Source organism: Babylonia areolata, chromosome 24 (assembly GCF_041734735.1).
Source record: "Babylonia areolata isolate BAREFJ2019XMU chromosome 24, ASM4173473v1, whole genome shotgun sequence".
Classification (NCBI taxonomy): domain Eukaryota; kingdom Metazoa; phylum Mollusca; class Gastropoda; order Neogastropoda; family Buccinidae; genus Babylonia; species Babylonia areolata.
This window is the reverse complement of record NC_134899.1, coordinates 15,304,425-15,329,193: the sequence shown is the minus strand read 5'-3', so window position 1 is coordinate 15,329,193 and position 24,769 is coordinate 15,304,425. Positions and strand designations below refer to the sequence as shown.

Genomic DNA, 24,769 nt, shown 5'->3' with positions numbered 1-24,769 from the left:
AGCCTAATCCAGCTGATTGTGTCGTTCCACGATGGCATGCAGGCGAGACTACAGGAAAATACTGACATGTCGGATCCGTTCCCTGTGGTAAATGGAGTGAGGCAGGGCTGCGTCATGGCACCCACATTGTTCTTCATTCTTTTCTCTGCCATGCTGATTGACGCCTTCCAAGACTGACCGTGGCATCTACATTCAGTTTCGCACAGATGGCAAACTTTCAGTTCAACTTGCGGCGACTCCACGCCAGGTCCAGGGTGTTTGAGGCACTGTTAAGAGAGTTCCTCTTCGCTGATGACTGCGCGCTTGCTGCACACACCCATGAGGACATGCAGTTCATTATGGACAGGTTCTCATCTTCTTGCAGGCGCTTTGGACTCACCATCAGCCTCAGCAAAACCGAGTCCATGTACCAACCAGCTAGTTCACAGAACGCCAGTGCCTCCTCCCCACCTGTAATCAAGATCGATGACACAGAGATCAAGTCAGTCGACAAGTTTTGCTACCTGGGCAGCACCCTGTGCAGCACAACTAAATACATTAATGTTAAATCCATACGTCTATTCACACGTTGGCATAATTATACAGACAGGCAAGCCGCGGACAGACATACCTACACAGATGCATGGATGCATCTATTGTTGCATGCATTTAATTTTGCATGAAATCTGCATTTGAAATGTAATGTAGCTGACAATCTAACATCATTTCCATAGTTTAGTTGTAAAAAAAATCTTATCTTTTCATAGAGAATGCATATTATTAAAACTGCAAATTTCCGAATAGTTTTCTGTGACTCATCCACAGATCTGAAATGAACTGATTCAGGGGTGTTAACAAAATAGTAAAGAGTGGTAACTCTCTCCATTCTCAGGGAACACGACTTCAAGTCAGTGTTGTTTATGCTGCCGATTCAGCCAGCACACAGGAAAATAAAAGGTTCATCGGAACACACCCAGACACGTATTCGTGTTTGGTTGTTTTTTGTTGTTGTTTTTTTGTTGTTGTTGTTGTTTGTTGTTTTGTTTTTTTGTGTTTTTGTTTGTTTTGTTTTGTTGTTTTGGTTTTGTCTTGTTTGTTTGTTTTTTTCTGGGAGGGGGGGGGAGGTATTTCTCTGCTTCATGTTTTGACTTCCAGTATGTTAAAAAGTTATCATAGTTTGATAGTGTTGGCTCACCAGGTGTAGATGACATCTCATAAGCTCAGGGAGACTGTGACAGGTAACCAACGCTACAGGTAACGCAGCTAGGTAACGAGCGACTCTTTTTTTTTCTTCTTTCTTCTTTCTTTTTTCTTTTTTAAACATCCACGGACTCGCGACGTTCGACAACAGCCTCGTTAAAAACAACAAGTGGGACGTGTGTGGTGGGAAACAAACTGCAGTGCGGAACACCAGGCCAGCTGCTGTTGCGGTGTGTAGTGTGGCTTCGGTCAGGCGGCAAGGGCCAAGTGATTCCAGGTCTGGAGGGGACGGGGGGTGAGGGTCGGTGGATGGCCAGTGGCGGCCGTCGGACGGCCATGGTCAGCACAGCTATGGCCAGAGACAGAGATAATCTGTAGCGGTCTCACCACCTTCCTCCTTCCTCCTCCCCCCCTACCCTCTACCCTTTGTTCTCCCCGCAGGACATTTTCCTGTCGTTGCATCCCTTCCTCCCCACTCTCTCTCTCTCTCTCTCTGCCTGTCTCTATCGTGATTTCCCAGTGTCTCAGTATGTCCCAAACCCCCCAAACCCTCCTCTCTTTCGAAGCTCATTTCCCTTATTTTTCTCGCTGCTATCCAGCCTCAGGGTGAGCGAGTGAGTGAGCGAGGGAAGCTTCCCCCCCCACTACCCCCCAGCCCCTCCGGTGTGGAGGCCAAATGGACTCGTCCAGCCATCAGTCTGAGCGTGCCGTGAACTATGCAGGCGCCGACTGGCGGTATTGTAGCGGGGGCTGGGTCCCAAGTCAGCGCTAGACGACACAGCACACACACAAACTCTCCCACACACTCCACACACACACAGACACACAGCAGGCCAGAGCTGCGTGTTCCCGCAGTTGTAGAGACGTGCTGTATGGTGTGTGCTGCGTGTTCACTTGTGTAACAGCTACATGCTTCTCCTTCACACCACCACCCCCACCCCCCACCTCTCCCAAATGCATCATCATCATCATCATCATCATCCCATCCAGCGACTTGTAACGGCCGATCGAGACGTCATCGACGGTAGAGAGAAGGAAGGTGTCTGACCAGTGGAGTACTCTCATCTCAGCATTGAACTGGTGCAGAGTTCAACAAGGAGTGCTAACGGCAAGAACTCTCAGAGTTGAGTTTGCTCGCGGTGTTTTTGGCCCGAGTTTCGGTGGGAAGGGGGACCTGTCCAAGTTGCACACACTGGAGCCGTGAAGTGTGCGGCCCTGACAGCCCAGTGGAAGAGCCATGTAGAGCGTGTGAATAATAACTGTGAACAAAAAAGAAAAGAAAAGAAAACAAACAAAAAAAGAAAGGGAAAACAGACCCCCCCCTCCCTCCCTCAGGGCTTGTCCCATGTTTTGATACATGTGCCACAGTTTGGAGTACTCGGCCAACCCTCGACTTTTTCTTGACTGCGGAAGTCTGATGTAAGTAAGCGCTTGAGTGTTTACAAGTTGGTGGTGTCTTCTCTCAGCTGAGAGAAAGTTTGCTGTGTGGAAGAGATAAGTTTGCAGCGCCTGTTGTCAGCTGGGAGGGAGTGCGTTGCGGGGTTGAGTTGGTGGCCCTGAAGCATTAGAGTCTTAACTGCTCAGGGGTTAGTGGCCCTGTAGCAATGTTCTTTCTAACTGCACAGGAGTTTTTGGCCCTGTAGCAATGTTCCAACAGCACTTGGGTTAGTGGCCCTCTGGCAATATACTGACAACGCAGGGGTTATGTAGTGCCCAGTGTAGCGTTATCCTGACTGCACATGAGTTAAATAGTGCACATGTAGCAATGTCCAGACTGTACAAGAATTATACAGTGTCCACGTAGCAATGTTCTGACTGCACATGAGTGACATAGTGCAATGTCCTGACTGCACAGGAGTGACATAGTGCAATGTCCAGACTGCACAGGAGTTATACAATGTCCACGTAGCAATGTCATGACTGCACAGGAGTGACACAGTGTCCATGTGGCAATGTCCAGACTGCACTGGAGTTATACAGTGTCCACGTAGCAATGTCCTGACTGCACAGGTATGATATGGTGTCATGTAGCAATGTACTTACTGCACAGGAGTGACACAGTGTCCATGTGGCAATGTCCTGACTGCACAGGAGTGACACAGTGTCCACGTAGCAATGTCCTGACTGCACAGGAGTGACACAGTGTCCATGTGGCAATGTCCTGACTGCACAGGAGTGACATAGTGCAATGTCCAGACTGCACTGGAGTTATACAGTGTCCACGTAGCAATGTCCTGACTGCACAGGATTGACAGTGTCCACGCAGCAATGTCATGACTGCACAGGAGTGACACAGTGTCCATGTGGCAATGTCCTGACTGCACAGGAGTGACACAGTGTCCATGTAGCAATGTCCTGACTGCACAGGATTGACAGTGTCCACGCAGCAATGTCATGACTGTACAGGAGTGACACAGTGTCCACGTAGCAATGTCCTGACTGCACAGGAGTGACACAGTGTCCATGTGGCAATGTCCTGACTGCACAGGAGTGACACAGTGTCCATGTGGCAATGTCCTGACTGCACAGGAGTGACACAGTGTCCATGTGGCAATGTCCTGACTGCACAGGAGTGACATAGTGCAATGTCCAGACTGCACTGGAGTTATACAGTGTCCACGTAGCAATGTCCTGACTGCACAGGTATGATATGGTGTCATGTAGCAATGTACTTACTGCACAGGAGTGACATAGTGCCCATGTAGCAATGTCCTGAATGCACAGGAGTTGTGTAGCATCCATGTAGCATTGTCCTGAATGCACAGGAGTTATGTAGTGTCCATGTAGCAATGTTCTGACTGCACAGGAGTTACATAGTGTTTGTAGTAATGTCCTTACTGCACAGGAATGACACAGTTTCCATGTAGCAATGTCATGACTGCGCAGGAGTTGTGTAGTGCCCATGTAGTGAACATTAGTTGTATAGTGTCCATGTAGTTTTGTCGTGATTGAACGTGTTGGTGGCCATGCGTGAAGCAATGTTCTCACTCTACCGGAGTCAGTGGCCATACATGTAGCAGTGTTGTGACAGTACAGGAGTTTGAGGCCATGTAGCAATATTCTCACTGCATAGGAGTCGATGGCCATACATGTGTAAATGTCTTGACTGCGTAGGCGTTAGTGGCCATGTTGGAATGTTATGACTGCACAGGGGTTGAGGCCATGCATGTATTGATCAATGTCATGACTGCACTCGAGTTCGTGACCATGCAACAATATTTTCACTGCACCAGAATTAGTGGCCATGTAGCAATGTTCTGACTACACAGGAGTTAGTGGCTATAGAAATGTCGTGAATGCACTGGAGTTAGTGCCCATACATTGTAGCAATGTCGTGATTGTACCTAGGAGTTATTGTGGCCATACTTACATGTTTATAAATATTATGTAATACATATTTTTATGTTTATTATATTGTATGAATTAATGTATACGCTTGTCTACAAATGTAAATTTATGCATGTATGTATTTATAGTGCACAATGTTCTGACTGCACACGGAGATACTGTGGCCATTTAGCAATGTCCTGTGTGCACAGGAGTAAACTCACAACTTGTGTCCAAGTAGCAATACCCAGACTGCACACTGGAAACGTAAACTTGTGTGAAGCTGTACCAGCAGACAGGGGGAGGGCGAGGGGGCGAGTAGAAGGAGGGTGTGTGTGACAGGGTGGGTGGGTGCAGGCTAATTGGGCGGAGGATGGAGGACAGAGAGATATGGTAGAGAAGATGGGAGGGGGGAGGGAAGGGGGGGAGACGGGGAGGGGGGATCTGGGGCGGGAGGGCTGTGTGTGAAGTGGGAGCAGCGCTATGTCACTCTCCTGATTAGCTCAGGGACCCAGTGCGTGCCCAGTCTCGCGCTCTCCCCCCTCCCCGCATCCCCCCTCCTCCTCCTCCCAGTACCCCAGCTCAGGGCAAATTGATGGCATTAGCGGCAGACCAATCCATAGAATCAATCAAGTACCCTGATGGGGCCGGCCTTGCCATCCCCGTGAAACTTGACTCAGGAGATGGTGCCAGAAATCTATATATTTTTTTTGTTACGCTTGCACTGTCAGTGTTAGTGTTGGAAAATGGTTTCGCAGCACTGGTCAGCATCTCTGGCAAGAGAAATGATTTTCACATTGCTGTCAGTTCTTTTGTAAGAAAAGAAATAAAAATGAATAAATACTAATACTGATACTAATATTTAAATAAAAAAACAACAAAAAACTAATACTACCTAATAATGTTAATCAGAAGAAGTAAGGAGAAGAAGAAGAAGAAAAAATTCAGACTTTGGGACCCTTTAAAGTAGCAGTCCTTTCAGATCATTTTTAAAAAACAAAGCAGTGCGTCAGTGCTTTCATTACAGACTGATTGATGTCAGGTTCACCCATTTCAGTCTTATCCCTGTTCCCAGTTCTAACGTTTATAGATGGGATGCATTTTTTTATGGCTCATTCTTCATTCGTCGTGCTTCACTTTGGAAAATTATAGTATGAATTTCACATAGCTTCATGTTGTCATCGCAGTCTCAGATTTCATTCCAATTCTCCAACCAGCATCGTGATACATGAATGGTTTTTGTTTGTTTGTTGCAGTTGTTTTTTGTTGTTGTTTGTGTGTGTGTGTGTGCACACGTATGTTTGTGTGTGTGTGTGTGTGTGTGTGTGTGTGTATTTTGTTTTTGTTTTTTTATCATTGTTGTTGTTTTTGTTTTTTCTTAGATAATGCAGTTTATAAGATTTTCTTTTGCATTTCTTGAGATAATTCAGACTCCTAATCCCACTTATTTTTCTAGTTTAAAAAACAGATATGATGATAAACGGATGAAATTCATCATTTTGCGGGAAGTGCACACATGTCAGGAAAACATCTTATACACTGTTTATTATGACATGCATTTTGCAATTTGCAGTTTGAAGTACGCAGATAGCAGTAATGTGCAAGAATGTATGACTCATGCGTGTCAGTACGGGAAAGGGGGGAGAGTTGGATTGAGCTGTGTGTGTGTGTGTGTGTGTGTGTGTGTGTGTGTGTGTTTATGCACGTGTGTGAGTCAAGTGCTCACAGTCATGGGAAAAATATCCCTCATGTGTGGAGTTATAGACTAGTGGTAATACCCCAGACTATGAAACTGTGAGAATCAACAGGTTTGAATCCCATTCCAACTAAACTTCATGTACTCCCCTCTCCACTAGGAGCGGTGGTCTGGGTTCTAGTCTTTCTGTAATGAGGTGATAATAAATTGAACTTTCCATGAATGTGCAGTATGCATTTAGTGCACATTAAAACAGCAGAACCCAGAGCAACACAACAGTTGTTCTTGGCGCAGTACTGCAGATAAATCCAGCAAGATGTTGCATTATAAACAGGGTATTATTATACATACACATAAATGTGTACACAGTTTGCAGATTAGTGTCAAAGGATGGAGAACACTACAGCCACAGAATTTCTCACAGAGAATCTACTGTGGCTGAAATCTAATGCATTTGAATACCAGTATACCGTGCATTATGAAAATAATATATATATATAATATTAATATTAATATATAATTATATCTCACCCATCATGCATTGAACAATAAATTTAGACTTTCCATGTAAACTGCTGTCTACATACATCTATATGTGTCAACAACAATAAACTGATCATAGATTACAGATGTAGACTATAGATCTAGACAAATCATAATAATTTATAAAATAAAAAAAAATAAAATAAAAAGATAACAAGTTTTATTATAATTTATACAACGTATGCAATACTTCTGACCTAAGTTGGTGACAAAGTCCATTGTAGATCAGAAAATATTATACTGCATAATGAGTTTTATTATACAACGTATGCAGTACTTCTGACCTAAGTTGGTGACAAAGTCCATTGTAATTTGTAGATCAGAAAATATCATACTGCCTTTCAGTTTGAAACCAGAGAAAGATCAGAAATTTACAATCACATCAATAATTCAATCTGTAAGGGCATTAGACACGAAAGGAAGTATACATCATTTCATGGGTACACAGGGCGTACACAGTTGAGTTTACAGGAGTCAAGATGTATGTATATATATATGTGTGTGTGTGTATACATACTGTATACATGTATATTCATGTGGATCTGTCAGTCATGTACACTGTGTATTATATGATAACAGTAACACAATAAAGAGGAAAAGAGAACTTGTGTCAGCGCGGACAGAGAACACAATGGCTGGTCATGCATTATGCACACTATGTCATAAGATTATTTCCCTTGCGTGGCCCAGCCAGTGTGATGGTGGTGACAGTGATGCCTTTTTTTTTTTTTTCTTTTTTTCTTTTTTTTTTCTTTTCTTTTTCCCCTGTTGAATCTACTCCTCTGGGGGGGGGGGGGGGGGGGGGGGGGATGGGATGAGGAGACAAGGAGAAAGAGAGGGGAGATAGCTGGAGATAAGGGAGTGGGGGGTTGGGGGGAGTAAGAAATGAGGGAGAATGCTCAATCCAGTTTATGTAACAAACATCGACTTGACATGATCAGCCTGTCATAACAAATCCTGGTTCTATTTAATCCATGAAAAAGTAGGGGGAAAAAATATCAAGTTTTTCTTACCAGTCAGCATTTGACGTTTTTATCCCAAGAGTAACTGGATTTTGTTGTTGTTTTCAGTACAGTCTTATCATTTGTGATTTAATTTTTTTAGTTTCCCTTTCCAATTTACTTTTCTTTTTTCTTTTTTTTTTGTGTTTATGCTACAGTACTACTCATAAACCTGTTTGAATATAAATTTCTGAATAACAGTGCATAAAATGATTATGTTAACCATATATCTCAAAGTAATTTCGTTTTGTGAAAATCTGAATATGTAGATTGTCGAGGGTCTTTGTTTAATTATGTTAATTGTCATCAGGAGGGGGTTGATACTGTGATAGGTACTTAATCAGATCAGACATTACTAAACACTACTTCAGTGACTGTGCAGCAGTGCAGGGTCTCCTCTGGTGTATAGTCTTCTGGTGACCTAATCTATTGATCACCTGCTATTGACTACCAGTGATAAGTATGTGGCAGACAGTCCCCATGTGTATGGGGGACAGAATGAGCGGCATGGTTGTAAAAAACAACAACAACACATAATGCTGCTGAAAATGCAAAAAATGTATGTGTGTTTGCTGTGTCTGTGTACTTCATTACATATGCAGTAATATTATATTTATATACATGTTTATAATGTGTGTTACTTGTTGATGTTTTGTTTGTTAACCTTATTTCTTTCTGTTGTTACCAGCAAGCTTGCTTTTTAAAAATATACATGGAACTAGTAACCTTTGTTAAAAAACAACAACAAGAAGTTAACAACAGGTTATTGTGTAGCGGTTGGTCACACTAGTGTTTTCTTCATGGTGGCAGGGTTTTTTTATGCTTCACAAGTACGCCATTGTGCTTCCAGTTCCAAGCAAAGGATACTTTCCAGCTGATAAAACCCGCTTCAGCGTGTATCAAGACCCTTGTTTACACAGTAGTGTAGTCAAACAGCCTAGTAAAGGTACTGGTACATTACAGTACATTGAGTTAACTTGTACGGGCAGTGGTAGTGAACGGGCAGTGGTAGTGAACGAGTCGCTACCAGGCACTTTTACTACTATACTGGTTGGGTGAGCGTCCAATTGCGAAAGAAAAAATCCATCTTTGTACATTGCATCAGAATGAATGTATTTATAATAATGTGGTGTAAAATTATTAACGAGAAGACCTCTTGTGACATTATGTTGAAATTGTAAACCCAAAGATAGAATTTAAATGATAAAAATATATATTTTTTTTTTAAACTGTACTGGTTGTTAGTGAGCTGTGACCTGTTTCCAGTGGTTCACAGTGTTGCCAGCTTATCTCCCCCTAGCCAGCTGTGGAGGACACTTGATTGTCAGGATGGGAGGCTTGAGGGGGCTGTTATGGGATGATCTTGTCAGGGACCTTTCTTCTTTGGTGTTTTGTTGGTTCTCTGACCTGCCTTGTCAAGTGAAAGAGAGAGAGGAGGGGAGGTGTGTGTGTGTGGGGAGGGGGGGGGGGGGGGAAGAGAAGCTGGGGAGAAAAAGAGAGAGAGCTCTCTCTGTTATATCTCCTTAAGTTGAAAAAAAAAAAAGTTTTCCAAGTGTTAGAAAAGAGGCCAGGGCATTGACTGATTTTTTTTTTTTTTTTTTTTTCACCACCATTTGACCTATGCTATTTTCGACACATTGATAAAGTCATGCTGTACATTGTTACATAGTATGAGAAATTTGTGTGAATTTTATTTTTATGGATTACTCAGAGAATAACGCAAGTTGGGATGAGTTTTGGAGAAACAGTCATTTCGTTTTGACCAAATGGAACTCTTCCACTAGCTCCAGGTCATAAAGTTCTTGTAGATGATACAGAACATATACATGTATGTACACATGTATACAGTTTCAGTCAATGCTCATTCATTATATTATTTTCCGTTTGTACTGAAAACAATTTTATGTTAATTGAGTGCCAGGTATTGCTCTTCCTCATTATTACCCAATTACTGTCTTTATTTAAGTAATGAAAGTTAAATTTCTTTTTTTTCCTTGAATTTATTCTTAAAGACAAGTTAAGGTTTACACATTGACTGACTGATCTACTGAGTGAGGTGGAGAGTCAGACCCTTTACTCTTTCCAGGGCTGGGTGTTCCCAAATATTAGACAGACAGCATGGAGGTCATATTTGGTGTAACCAAGCAATTATTGAATTAATAACATGAATAATACCCTGACTACTGTTCTGTGATTGGCTTGTTACTGGTGTGGGTGTCAGTCATCACATTAACTCTTTATGTGACATGAGAATTGAATTAACCTGATTTGGCATTCAACACTTGGCGATAATAGTTACTTCCCAGCTTCTACTTATTATAGTCATTGACCCGGATTTGCAGTCATTGGATATAATTGTTTGGTTTTGTGAAGGAAAAGGCTTTGTGTGGATAGTTCATTACTTGCATTAGCTGCGCAGGGTGTTTCCTCAGTTAATGACCCCCCATCCCCCCCCCCCTTTCCCCCACTGTTTTGTCACATTCAGAAAAGGGAGGAAAAAAAAGTTCTTTCTTCCTTGGAGTTTAAACTTATGATTTACAGGATGCATTGAACATATTTTGAAATGTTGAGCAGTGTGCAATATTAGTAATTGATTGACTAATACAATGCGGGATATGTGTTCACATTATACACAGCAATTCATTCTTAAAGTGACCAGCTCAGTAGTGTGTGGTACAGTTCCAACTCCAAGTAAATTTTCACAGTACAGCATTGGAGTATTGAGCTAATTTACCTGTGTCATAAACTTTAGGATCTGTGAATGTTATAACCATGCAAGTTTATCAGCAAGACACACAATTCAGTAGCTTCATTGGAAGAATCTGATTTTGAAGATGACATCTTGTGATGAGTGGAGTCTCACCAGTTTTCCTGGTAGAACGAGTAGAAAACAGATGTGCTGCACTCCAGCAAGTTAAAACACACACACACACACACACACACACACACACACACACACACACACACAAAAAAAACAACTTAGCTGGGGTCATAGGTAACATGCCCCCTCATTCTTGGAAAATGGGGGGTGGGGGTGGGAGGTAAATTCCTGTTGGGAGCTGATAAATTTCTATGTGATCTTCTTCTTCTTCTTCTTCTTCTTCCATTAATGTTCAGCGGTCATAACTTTGACCATTACTAACATTTGTCATGGTTCATGCATGCTGGGTATTTTCGTGTCTCCATAACCCACCGAACACTGGCGTGGGTTACAGGATCTTTAACATGCGTATTTGATCTTCTGCGTGCGTATACACACGAAGGGGGTTCAGGCACTAGCAGGTCTGCACATATGTTGACCTGGGAGATCGGAAAAATTTCCACCCTTTACCCACCAGGCGCCGTTACCGTGATTTGAACCCGGGACTCTCAGATTGAAAGTCCAACGCTTAAACCACTCGGCTATTGCGCTCGTCTATAAAGTATCTGAATGATAAACCTCGAGCTCTTGCATGGCATCATCTTTCCTTCCATGACTTGTTTAGAGTTTGCACAGCTGAACGACGGGCACAATAGCCGAATGCAAGCAAGCAGAAGATCAAATACGCACGTTAAATATCCTGTAATCCATGTCAGCGTTCGGTGGGTTATGGAAACAAGAACATACCCAGCATGCACCCCCCCGAAAACGGAGTATGGCTGCCTACATGGCGGGGTAAAAACGGTCATACACGTAAAAGACCACTCGTGTACATACAAGTGAACACAGAAGAAGAAGAAGAAGAAGCACAGCGGAGCCATTCTTTGCTTCCCTCCTATGTGTTCTTTCCTTTAGAATTATGCTGTGATACCCACCTCAGAAGCAGCATCATGATTGCTGATATGTATTTCTGACTCTGTGTTGTCACCATTGTGTTCACACTGAGTTTGAATTCTGCATTGTGTGGACAATTTTAGGACCTGCAGGTTTTCTGTACTAAACCTGGGCGACCAGTTCAGAATGCTAGGCCTGTAAAGACTAAACTGAAGGGTTTTGAGTTTGACAATTTTTAACCAGATCCAGTATGGAACAGAGGGGGAGGGGACATCTGACAATGCACAGTGAATCCAACGTCTTCATCAGACCTTATGCTTGCAATTGCATTCGCTAGAACTTATTTTTAAATTTTTTATATATAATCTTGTTGCATGGTATTTGAATTTATTTTCAAATCTTAGGACATGATAAAACTTGCTCAGCTCCTAACCACAATGATTTTCACTCAAGACCTTTTTGGATAAATGAGGGCAGAAAGACCCATCATTTTAACCACTGGTCTACTGCTACTGCTGTTGCTGCTGGTACTGGTACTACTACTACTACCATACAGGTATTATAAATGATTTACTGAATTTGTACAACAAATTCTACAAAATTCTGTACAGTCCCAACCAAGCCCAACCACAAGATATTTGTGTCAAACATAAAGGATAATTTTATGAGAATGAAAAGCGAACCTTGCACAGTAAACCTGTTGTGACATAATGGATTCAGTATTGCAGTGCTACAAAAAAAAAAAAAAAAAAAAAAAAAAAAATCAAAAACAAAAAAAAAGATAGTGAAAGGAGGGAGCAAAATATTTGTAAACATACACTTGTGCACACATGCACACACATTCACACACACACACTCATGCGCACGCATACATGTATGCATGCACACAAGCAAACACGCGCATACCCGGTATAAATGTACATACACACACACACATACACGCACACATTATCCTCGAGAAGGATTTTAGTAGTCTCATTGTTTGTAGTACTTACTGTTTAGGTAAGAGGAAGCAAGTGTCCTGTTCATTTTTACAGGCAAGACGTGTAAGCATGTTGCGTTACCTTTGCAGACAGGACAAACATGCACACTTTACAGACACTCTGACAGGACAAACATTTTGTTCCCATTACAGACAGGACAAACATGTTATTCTCTTTACAGACAGGACAAACATGTATGCTGTTCACTTTACAGACAGGACAAACATGTTCACTATACAGACTGGACGAACACGTTCACTTTACAGACTGGACAAATTTGCTGTTAACTTTACAGACAGGACAAATGCACTGTTCACTTTGCAGACAGGACAAAAGTGTTGTTCCTTTTACAGACAGGACAAACTTCTTGTTCATTTTGCAGAGAGGACAAACACGCTGAAGTCATTTTAAAGACAGCACATATGGTCTGTTTACTTGACATATTTTATGGGCAGGACAAACATTCTGTTCACTTAACAAACAGGACAAAAATTCTGCTCACTTTACAGACGGGACAAACATTCTGTTTACAGACTGGACAGATGTGCTGTTTGCTTTACAGACAGGGCAAGCACGCTATTTACTTTACAGCTGGGACAAACATTCTTTTCAATTTACAGTACAGGACAGACATGTAGTTCACCTTGTTTACAGGTAGAACAAATATGCTGTTCCCTTTACAGGCAGGACAAACACTGTTCACTTTACAGACAGGAGAAGCATTCTGTTCATTTTACAGACAAGACGTTTAGTCAAAGACAAATTATGCATTGTTCACATTACGGACAGGACAAACATTTTGTTCACTTTACAGGCAGGACAAACACTGTTACAGACAGGACAAACATTCTGTTCATTTTACAGACAGGACAAGTGCGCTGATCACTTTACAGACAGGAGAAACATTCTGTTCATTTTACAGACAGGACAAGTGCGTTGTCAACTTTGCAGACAGGAGAAACATGCTGTTTACTATACAGCCTTAACAAACACACTGCCGAACACTTTACAGACAATGCAAACATTCTGTTCATTTTACAGACAGGACAAACATTCTGTCCTCTTTGACGAACGTGATTTACATTCTGTTCATTTTACAGACATGACAAACATGATGACCAGTCACTTTACAGACAGGACAAATTATGTGTTGCTCACTTTACAGACGTGACAAACGTGTACATTCTCTTTACAGACAGGACAGATATATGCTGTTACACTACAATTACAGCTCTATGACTGAAATGTTGTTCACAAAGTTACAGACAGAACAAACGTGCTGTTTACTTCACAGGCGGGACAAACATACAGGAAAGACAATTTGCGTGTTGATTCACTTTGCAGAAAACTGAGACAAAGGTACTGTCCCTTGTACAGAAAGTATACAGGACACACTATGAAAAAAAAAAGTAAGAGATCATTTTACAGCAATAACTTGGCACGCAAAAGAATCCACGACAACCAGGGTGTTGTCCAGCTGGAAAAAAAAATATGTTAAAAAAGAAAAAAAATCAAAACAAAACGCATACAACTGCTGAGGAAAAAAAGGTGGTGCCCGATTATCATTTGCGAGTCGCGTTTCGCAATACAGTTTGAGAGATTACGAGCAAATGTGGCGCGTGGACACACACACACGCACACACACACACACACACACACGTCGCACGCACGCACACGAATGAAAATATTTCCAGACAATTCACGTAAGCATGAAGAAACCGTGAATGAAGAACGGATCACGTGAAGGGAAGCAATTCTCGCTCTATCTCTTCTTTTGGGGAGGGAGGGAGGGGGGTGAGTGGGTGTGGGGGGAGGCATAGTAACTAAGTAAGGAATCATAGTAAGTTTTAGTAAAAGAGAGAGAAACAAGAGAGGCAAGGCCTTCAAGATTCACTTGTGACTGAGAGTAAAACACACAAGCTTTTTATGTTTTGAGTATAATTTCAAAATGTAATGTTTAAGGTGAGAAAGATCAGTTTAAAGCAAATTAAGTCCCCTAGCATAATCACAGAGTAATTTCCCTTTTTTATTATCTGCACCAAAACGTTTGCAAAATAAATAAAACTTCCATGCTTCGCAAAAGAAGTTCCTGTTTGAACAAAAATGATAATAATGACTCCTATTGTTGTTGGGTCAGAATATCAGATCAAAGTGCCAAGTTTAGAGAATACAAAAAATATAAATATAACAGTAAATGCAGTTTGCATATAATAAGGCTTCATTATTATTATTTTTTTTTTGTGCCCATCCCAGATGTCCAATATTGTTTTAAACAAGATGACTGGAAAGAACTGAATTTTTCCTATTTTTATGCCTAATTTGGTGTCAACTGACAAAGTATTTGCAGAGAAAATGTCAATGTTAAAGTTTACCACGGACACACAGACACACACACACACACACACACACACACACACACACACACAGACAACCGAACACCGGGTTAAAACATAGACTCACTTTGTTTACACAAGTGAGTCAAAAAGACACGAAAGACAAAGCAATGGGTAACCAATTTCCAGGAGAAAGGAGGAGACGATCGAAACGATGTTGCAATGGAGGACTTCTACACAGTCAGTGTGCTGAGTTCAGCGAAGAAAGCTGTCCTGGTAATGCCACAATTTTTAAGCAGTAAGCTTGAAACGAAGAGACCGCAAGGAGGGGGTAAAAAATGGTTAGGGGGGTAGGGTAGGAGAAGGATGGACAGGGTGGAGGGAAGCGGAAGTGGAGGGATGGTGGAAATCCAATCGCTGTCTTAAGGTTTCCCACTGACTGCAGTCACCACCATCCCCCCCCACACACACACCCCCGACCCCACTCCCTTCCACTTCCCTACTTTCACCCACCCACCCATCCTGTCACCCACTTCCCACCCACATGTCTAGATAGCTACATGAATCTGAGAGTCCTCTAACTTCTAAGACTTGTTAGTTCTGAGGTTGTACATGTTGGGATTTTTTCTCTTCTTTTTTTCTTCTTCGTGTTTAAAGTTTATAAGCCTTGCTATGTCTTAGTGAATTATGGGGCGATTATATTGACTATTGGTGCAAAAATAGTTGAGCACTGTATGTATGCATGTATATACACGTGTAATACATGTCTGTCTGCAGTGGTATTAGCTTTTCAGGTTCCATCAGTCATAATTTTTTTCATTGCACACTTTCGTCTGCTTGCGATTTCACTGGAGTCCATTTTCAGCAAAGTAGCATGTTTCTTCATTGCATCATGTTAGATTTTTGGGAGGTGTAGAGATGATACTATATTGTAATACTTTGAAACTGATTAATACAGCATTTCAGTGGAGTCTGTTTCAAGCAAAGTAGCATGTTAGATAAAGAAAAAAAAGATAGAGATAGATAGATAGATAGATAGATAGAGAGAGAGAGAGAGAGAGAGAGAGAGAGAGAGAGAGAGAGGAGATTTATAACACAAATATTTTAAAGCTGATGAATACAGCAATGAGTAGCGCCTCCATATCCAGTTTTATCCGAGCCAACAGTTCCTCCAAAGGTTAAGCCAGCATGAAAGGTACCAGAAAACCAAAGTTTTCGCTCTGTGAAAAAAAAAAAAAAAAAAAAAAAAAAAGAACAGAAAGTTTTCTCGTGGCCACCAGATCTGAGTCCCCACTCAGGTGTATGATAAAAAATGAAGAGATAATAATGATGGGGAAAAAAAAACAACCAACCAACCAACCAAACAAACAAACGGCTTCATACAATTCGGCGATCTTGCGTGGTGACCTGAAGAGGATAATAGTCTGCTCAGCTGCAGCTTACCCATTGCGGGCGGTCTTCGCTCATGTGGTCAGTCTGGCGAACTAGCCGAGTGGATAGTAAAACGTACGTGGACTCCACTTCCAGTCTACGGCTCTTGGGGCGGGTTGCATGAGTTAAGAATATATAGATATGTGTGTGTGTGTGTGTGTGTGTGTGTGTGTGTGTGTGTGTGTGTCCTGACTACACTGTAAACTTCATTATATGCTTAGGAACATGGCAGAACCTTTCGGACGCGGATTGGCCTGACCAGTCATCTGCGCACCCACAGAGCCCAACCCACCCACCCCCAGGATGACTAGATGGTCCTCGTCGATCCCGACGGACGAACCACATATCCTGACTACACTGTAAACTTCATTATATACTTCGGAACATGGCAAACTTGGCACTGCAAAAATTGCCTCGTGCAACCCGACCGTGGGTCGCGGTGTTAAGGATGGAGGTTTTTTCCATGTTGGCTATCTCCCAGGTCAACAGATAGTATGATGCAAAACCTGTTCGTGTCTGAACCCCCTTTCTGTGTAGGCTACACTTTATTTTTCCATGCTGAAGATCAAATGCGCACATGTATTGTAAAAATACGTTACAGACCCCGTAATCCATGTCAGCATTTTGTTGGGTTATTTATGAATTTATGCGAACAGTATGCACACCCCCTGAAAACGGACTATGGCTGCCTACATAGCGGGGGGAAAACGGTCGTGCATGTAAAAAAACAAAACAAAAAAAAACACACACAAAAACACCCCCCCCCCCCCCCGCCCTCCCCTCCTCCCTAAAACAGCAGTAAAGTATACGAGTGAACGTGGTAGATCCGTGCAGTTGATGAACGCAAATTTTTTTGCGGTCACTTTTTGTTTGAATTTCACACCACGCCAGTTCTCCAGCCAGTACTGCATTTTTTTTTCTTTTCTTTTCAGTTCTCCTCTCTCTCTGTCTCTCTCTGTCTCTCTCTCTCTCTCTCTCTCTCTCCTTTTTTTTCTTCTTAAAAGCACCGTGATGGACAGTTTATCGCTGCCATGGCTGAGTCACTTGCCTTAAAATTAAAAAATGGGAAGGAAAAAAGAGCAAATTAAAAAAGAAAAAAAAAGGTACCAGTTCATATTCCCGGCGGCCACAGACCTGTTGGACTTCATTGCCTGAAATGGATGTCGAAGTTAAACCCGACGTTGAACTAACTGATTCAAATCCAGCGAAAGTAACTGTGTGTTTTCGTGTGTGTTTGTGTATGCGTGTGTATGTGTGTGTGCGTGTGTATGTGTGAATAGAATAGAATACTTTTTATTGTCATAAAACCTTAAAGTTTATAAGACACAATGAAACATAAACATAAACATGAGCATATTAAGAAGAGAAACATTCGTGAACAAATTTCGCCAGCCTTGACTGTAATTCTGTTAGAAAGATCAGTTCACTAGGCTTTGCATTTGGACGATATAGGAATCTGTGTCTGTAAGTATTATACTTTGCACAATTGTCTAAAAGGTGAATCTCATCATGTAAACTGTTACAAGTATCACACAGTCTTTGTTCTTTCGGTGTATTTTTATATCTTCCCTGTTCGATTTGTAAGTCATGGGCGCTGATTCGTAACATGGTCAGTGCTTCCCTGTGTTGTGTATTTGCTGTATTCTTTAAATACGGTTCACGTTTATAATTTGTCACAGCGTTCTTGTAAAATTCTAATTTAGATGAACTGTTATGTTTCTGTTTACAAAATTTTATATATTCATTTTCAAGCTTCTAAGATATAGCATACTTTAATCTTTTAACACTAAAAGTGAACTGATTTTTCCAAACATGATCTAATCCAGTGCTAGTTAATACATTTCTTATGAAAAGTAGCCACTGAACATTTTTATTTGTTTGACGATACATGCATTTATATGTTGTGTATACAAGTGAATTTTGAGGAAGCTCTAATATCTGTATCCAATAGCCAATAACTTGATATATTATTTTTAGGCTAATAGTAATAGGGAATCTTCCTAATTCTCCAAAAACGGGGAGAACCATTGCTCTTTAATTATTTACAAAACTTGACATGAAGTCTTTCATGTGAGTGTGTGTGCGCGCGCGCTTGCTTCTGTTTGCGTATACATATATATATATATATATATATATATATGATATGTGTGCGTGTGTGTGCGTGCGCGCTTGTGTGAGTGTGAGAGAGGGGCAGAGAGAGAGAGATCGTTAAGGGAAAGGATGTGTAATGACCACGATCAGTCAGTGCTTGTTTGTCTTTTCTTCTTTTTTTTTGTTCTTTATTTTTTTCCCAGGCGTGGCACGGTTGAGTTACGCTCCATGCTGGTTTTACAGGGGTCTAACTTTATTGTGCTTTCTGCTGGCTTGGCAAGGGTTAAGTTTGTTATGTTTGCCCTGCTGGGTATCACAGGCGCTAATGCCTGACTTGAAAGCACTGCTCTTTCTGCGGGCACTGCAGGGCCAGATTGTGTGTGTGTGTGCGTGTGTGTGTGTGTGTGCCTGCGTGTGTGTGCGTGTGTGTGTGTGTGTGTGTGTGTGTGTGTGTGTGCCTGCGTGTGTGTGTGTGTGTGTGTGGAGGACATGATTATCTGCAGGCTTGACAAGAGTTGTACTCTTAACCTTTGCTTTTTTATGTATGCTGCCTTTAGAAGGCTGTGCAGTCCGTCTTTGCTGCTAGCTCTCCAACCTTTACTGTCACTAGTCAGTGTCACACACACACACACACACACACACACACACACACACATGAAAATGTGCACACCACTTCTTTAGTTTTTTCTTAAAGGGGTGTGTGTAGCTTTCGTTGGGTCGGTCTGACTCTGTCTTTCTGTCTGCTTTGGGGATGTGGTCATCGGATACGGAGTGTTTAGTCCAAGTGTTCTGAGTCACTTAATCCCTGACTCAGGTCTTATTCTGACTCCTCACTCAATTAATCCCTGTGTATCTTAGTCGTTGAGTAATTCATTTAAATCCTGAGTCACTTAGACATTGAGTAATTTATTCATTCCCAGAGTCACTTATTGCCTCCCTTACATCCTGAATTATCTAATTCCTGAGTCACTTATTGCCTCCCTTACATCCTGAATTATCTAATCCCTGAGTCACTTATTGCCTCCCTTACATCCTGAATTATCTAATCCCTGAGTTACTTATTGCCTCCCTTACATCCTGAATTATCTAATCCCTGAGTCATTGAATGCCTGTCTTACATCCTGATTTATCTAATCCCTGCGTTACTTAATGCCTCCCTTAGATCCTGAATTATCTAATTCCTGAGTCACTTATTGCCTCCCTTACATCCTGATTTATCTAATCCCTGAGTCACTTATTGCCTCCCTTACATCCTGAATTATCTAATCCCTGAGTCACTTATTGCCTCCCTTACATCCTGAATTATCTAATCCCTGAGTCACTTATTGCCTCCCTTACATCCTGGATTATCTGATCCCTGAGTCATTGAATGCCTGTCTTACATCCTGAATTATCTAATCCCTGCGTCACTTATTGCCTCCCTTACATCCTGGATTATCTGATCCCTGAGTCATTGAATGCCTGTCTTACATCCTGAATTATCTAATCCCTGAGTCACTTATTGCCTCCCTTACATCCTGGATTATCTGATCCCTGAGTCATTGAATGCCTGTCTTACATCCTGAATTATCTAATCCCTGAGTCACTTATTCAGGGGACTCACTTTGTTCCTGAAATAGTTAATCGCTGGGTCAGTTAATCCTACAGTTAGCTCCTGAATTATATAATCCTTGAATCGTGCATTCCCTGAATCACTTGATCATTGAGTAACTTAGTCGCCGAGTCTAAGGGACCATGAGTCACTTAGACAGTACACTTGTTGCTTAGTCCCTCAGCCTGATAGATAATTTCCTCATCTCAGCTCAAGATGTTTTGCCTTTGACAAAATACAAACAAATTTGCTAGGATGGGAGGGGAAAAAATCAACAGCAGTTGGTTTTTTTCTTTAACTGACTCGAATGTTCAGTACATGGAAAGTGCAGGTTCCAGTGTGGACACTAATGGACGATCAATTTTGGCTTTGCTGGCTTTGATGCTGTCTTTCTTTCTTTGCTTTACTTTAGACATGCCGTGCCATCTTGCCCTGCTGGCTTTGAATCCTCCTTTCTTTCTTTGTTTTTTCCCTTCGACATGTCGTGCCATCTTGCCCTGTCGATGATCTCTGAAGGGCGGTCTTGCTTTTAGGGCACACGTAGCCGATCCTCCTTCCCTTTCCTTCCGTTTCCGAGCTCTCCCGTTGCCGTTTCCTCCCGGCTCCAAAGCTGCTTTTCTGTTGCTGCTTTTTGTTGTTGTTTTGCTGTTGTTCCTCTTGCGATCGTCTTTCGGTTTCTGCCCCCCCTAATGTGCGAACAGCGCTTGAACTTGGAAATCAATAGGGGCAGAGTTTGGTGACGTCATTAAGTGTGTGGGACTGGCTCAATTTCGACCTTTTGAAGCTTATAGTTTTGGGAGATCGTTACTTCTTAACCCGGATGCCGGTTGTTATGTGGTTTTTTTCAGTTAATTCTTTCTCGATTTTGCTGTCTCGCTCTGTGTGTATGTGTGTGTGTGTGTGGTTGACGTGTCTTTGCTGTCTGCAGACTTGTTAAGGTTGACGTGACCTGTGCTGTCTGCAGACTTGTTCAGGTTGACGTGATCTGTGATGTCTGCAGACTTGTTCAGGTTGACGTGATCTGTGATGTCTGCAGACTTGTTCAGGTTGACGTGATCTGTGATGTCTGCAGACTTGTTCAGGTTGACGTGATCTGTGATGTCTGCAGACTTGTTCAGGTTGACGTGATCTGTGATGTCTGCAGACTTGTTCAGGTTGACCTGATCTGTGATGTCTGCAGACTTGTTCAGGTTGACCTGATCTGTGATGTCTGCAGACTTGTTAAGGTTGACGTGATCTGTCATGTCTGCAGACTTGTTAAGGTTGACGTATCTGTGATGTCTGCAGACTTGTTCAGGTTGACGTGTCTTTGGTGTTTACAGCTAGACATTGGCTGAGCGTGGTGTGCTGTGTCGCTAAGCCTTGTGTCGCTAGGCTGAGCATGGTGTCTTATATATCTCGCAAGGTCTTGTATCGCTGGGCTGAGTGTGATGTGCTATGTCGCTCTCTGTGTCTCCCCAGGCTTGACAAGCGCTCTAGATGCCCCAGCAGCAGCAGTGCGGCGGCCACGGGCGTGGTAGAGGAGCAGGCGGCAGGCGGGCGGGTGGCCCCCGCTACCCCTACTACTGCTACTACGCTGGTGGGCAGGTGGTGGTGATCTGCGCGGAGCACGGGCTGGCGGCGCTAGCATGGGGGATTTCTTTGCCCCGAAACGACGAGACGTGGTGGACCGACTGCGGCGCCGCATAGAGCAGTACCGGCACCGCCACATCAGCTGCCTGGGCCGCCTCAACGTGGGCCGCCTCGGGTTGCACGAGCAGCAGAAGCACGACACGGAACTGCTGCACCAGCGCTGGCTGGAGAACAAGGCCCGCAAGGCCAAGCAGTCCAAGGTCAAGGACAGCGGAGGAGGAGGAGGTGGAGGAGGAGGAGGAGGGGGGAACAATAATTCGGGGTCGGATCATCGGAACCTGGTGACGGTGAGTGGTAGAGGAAGGTGGGGGTGGGGAAGAGGGCGTGTTGTGTGTTGTGGTGTGTTGTATGTGTGTATGTGTGTGTCTGCATCTGTGCCTGTAAGCTGTGTTTGGATGTGTGTGAGTGTATGTGTGTGTGTGCATCTGTGCCTGTAAGCTGTGTTTGGATGTGTGTGAGTGTATGTGAGTATGTGTGTGTGTGTGTGTGTGTGTGTGTGTGTCTGCATCTGTGCCTGTAAGCTGTGTTTGGATGTGTGTGAGTGTATGTGTGTGTGTGTGTGTGCACGCACGCGCGAAAATGGCATCACAGAAATTAGAGCATGACAGGGTCAAAGACAAACACTTATAATGTTTATGACCTACCAGTCTGAATTCCTATAACATTTGAATGTTGAAACTGAATTGTCAGAGCTCTTGTTAACAGGGTGTGTCCATGATGTGGAATTGTGTTAATAAATAAAATATCTATTTCACTTTCATTTGGATGAGTGCACGTAAAAGCACGACAGTCAGTATCGTCATTACATAATATGCACTCGTTGCACGCCAGCAAGGTTGCCACCCTTGAGCTTGCACACACACACACATACACACACACACACACACACACACACACACCACTACCACTCCAGAATTTCTGCAGCAGGATAACTCCACATTACGTCATGTCAAAGCAACAACAGCAACAAAGAAAAAAAAGATGTTTCCAGGAGAATTATGGTGGCTCGACCATTACAATTTGCAGACAACAATCTCTCTCTCACTCTCTCTCTCTCTCTCTCTCTACTTAAGACCCGTGGCAAGCGAGTTTTCTCTCTTTTTGTAATTGCGTCACTAGGCTGGTGACACAAGCTTGGGGGAGTGGTGGAAGAGGGGGAGGGGTTACGGGTCTCGCTCCTCGTGGCCTATTGATCTGTTTGGTGCTCACGTTCGGTGCACCCGCGCCTTTCAACCCCTGTGGCACTTGTGAGGGCTCTTCGCGCTGTGCCGAGGATGTGTTGGCATTTTCGGTTGCAGGGTTTCTCTGTCTCGATATCTCTCTTTCTCTGTCTGTCTCTCTCTCTCCCTCTGCCTCTCTCTTTCTCACTCTGTCTCTCTCTTTACCTGTCTGTCCCCCTCACTCTGTCTGTCTCCGTCCCTGTCTTTGTCTGGCTGTCTTGGGCTCCTTCTCTGACTCCTTGTTCTCTCGTTAATTTTGTCACCAGAAAATGAAAGGTCAGTAGCCTTTTATGGACAATATGGCCACAAGAAATCCACGGAGATAGAGAGAGACAGAGACGTCTGTCTGGTCAAAGAAGAAAAGTAAAGTGCTCGTTTCTGTGATCGAATGGTTTGGACTGCCTGTGTTGTAATATTGTCAGGGCTGGTTTTTGGAGGATGTTCCCTGTGCCAGGAATTGTTTTATTTTGTTTTTTGTTTTGGATGGTCAGTCATTGTGAGTGCTCACCTGCTCCCTCATCCACCACCCTTCACTTCACTCGTTTGTTTTATTTGCCCTGTCAAGAACCCACTGAGGGAATCACCAGTTTTGAGGACGTAATTTTTTTCACTCTTACAGTCTTGCTGCCTTGCCTCATCTTGGTTTTTATTCTGTTGAGTGCAACAGCAGAGTAGTAAAGAGTTTAACTTTCATTTCAATCTGGGGTTCCTGGGTTCAAGTCCCAGTTGCAGCACCTGGTACAGTGGTAGGTGAAGAGTGGTGATTATTTTCCTTGATCTCTCAAGTCAACAGATGCTCAGACCTGCCAGTGCCTGAATCTCCCTCATGTGTCTACACAGGAAGAAGATCAAATGAGCACGTTAAAGATCCCATAATCCATCTCAGTATTCAGTGGGTTTTAAATGGAAACAAGAACATACCCATCATGCACACCCTAGAAAATGGAGTATGGCTGTTTATTACGACAGGTTGGACACGTAAAAAGCCCACTGGTACAAGAGTAATCGTGTGGGGGTTCCAGTCTACAAATGCAGAAGAAGAATTCTGATCCAGGCTCGTATAATCAGCGAGACAAAATTATTGATGACTGCCAGGACAATTGATTATATTGGGGTGCTGATGTTGGTGGCATTGTGGATTACATGCCTGTCTGGAAACCAAGAAGACCTCACTTTACTGATGAAGTCCAGCCGTTCGCACTACCATGACATGTGCTTGTCATTTAGTTGTAATGATAAAAGGGAGTCCTGACCTTTGTACAGAGTACGGTTCACGCACGAAAAAAGATATTGCAGCAAGAGCAAAGATAACAAAGTTTTGCGGAAAAAAACCCATTTCGATAAAAAAGAAATACTCATACATACATAAACATATGCGCGTGCGCACGCACACACACACACACATACACACACCCACACATACACGCACATACAGCTAACAAGAATCTCTACATCGCTCAGCAAACGCATTACATCAAGCCAACAGCAACCCCAAAAAAGAAAGGTGTTTCTGGAAGAATAATGGCGGCTCGACCTTTACAATTTGCAGACAGCAGTTTTTCCTCCCTCCCCCCCCCCCCCCCCAACTCTCTCTCCTTCCCTCTCTCTCTCTTTCTGTCTCTCTCCCTCTCCCTCTCCAAACGTCTGATCGTGTGGAGCGAGTTCTCTCTTTTCTCTCACCTTTTTTTTTCTTTTTCTTTTTTTCTTTTTTTTTTGTAATTGCGTCACAAGGCTGGTGACACAAGAGTGGGGGAGTGGTGGAAGAGGGGGAGGGGTTACGGGTCTCGCTCCTCGTGGCCTATTGATCTGTTTGGTGCTCACGTGCGGTGCACGCGCGCCTTTCAACCCCTGTGGCACTTGTGAGGGCTCTTTGCGCTGTGCCGAGGATGTGTTGGCATTTTCTTCGGGTTACCGGGATTCTCTCTCTCTCTCTCTGTCTCTCTCTCTCTCTCTGTGATCCCTCCCTTCCCCCTTCATTTGTCGCCGGA

At 43.0% G+C, this 24,769-nt stretch overlaps 1 protein-coding gene across 2 annotated transcripts in view; it reads left to right on the top strand.

Annotated features, from left to right (window-relative positions):
- The first annotated feature begins 1,945 nt into the window (after positions 1 to 1,945).
- LOC143298683 (uncharacterized) overlaps positions 1,946 to 24,769 on the top strand; it is a 60,993-nt gene continuing 38,169 nt past the window's right edge. For both annotated transcript variants that reach the window (XM_076611569.1, XM_076611568.1), the window contains exons 1-2: positions 1,946 to 2,598; positions 21,391 to 21,848. In XM_076611569.1, coding sequence (XP_076467684.1) covers positions 21,558 to 21,848 — 291 coding nt within the window. In that variant the 5' untranslated portion in view covers positions 1,946 to 2,598; positions 21,391 to 21,557. The remainder of the gene's footprint in view (positions 2,599 to 21,390; positions 21,849 to 24,769) is intronic.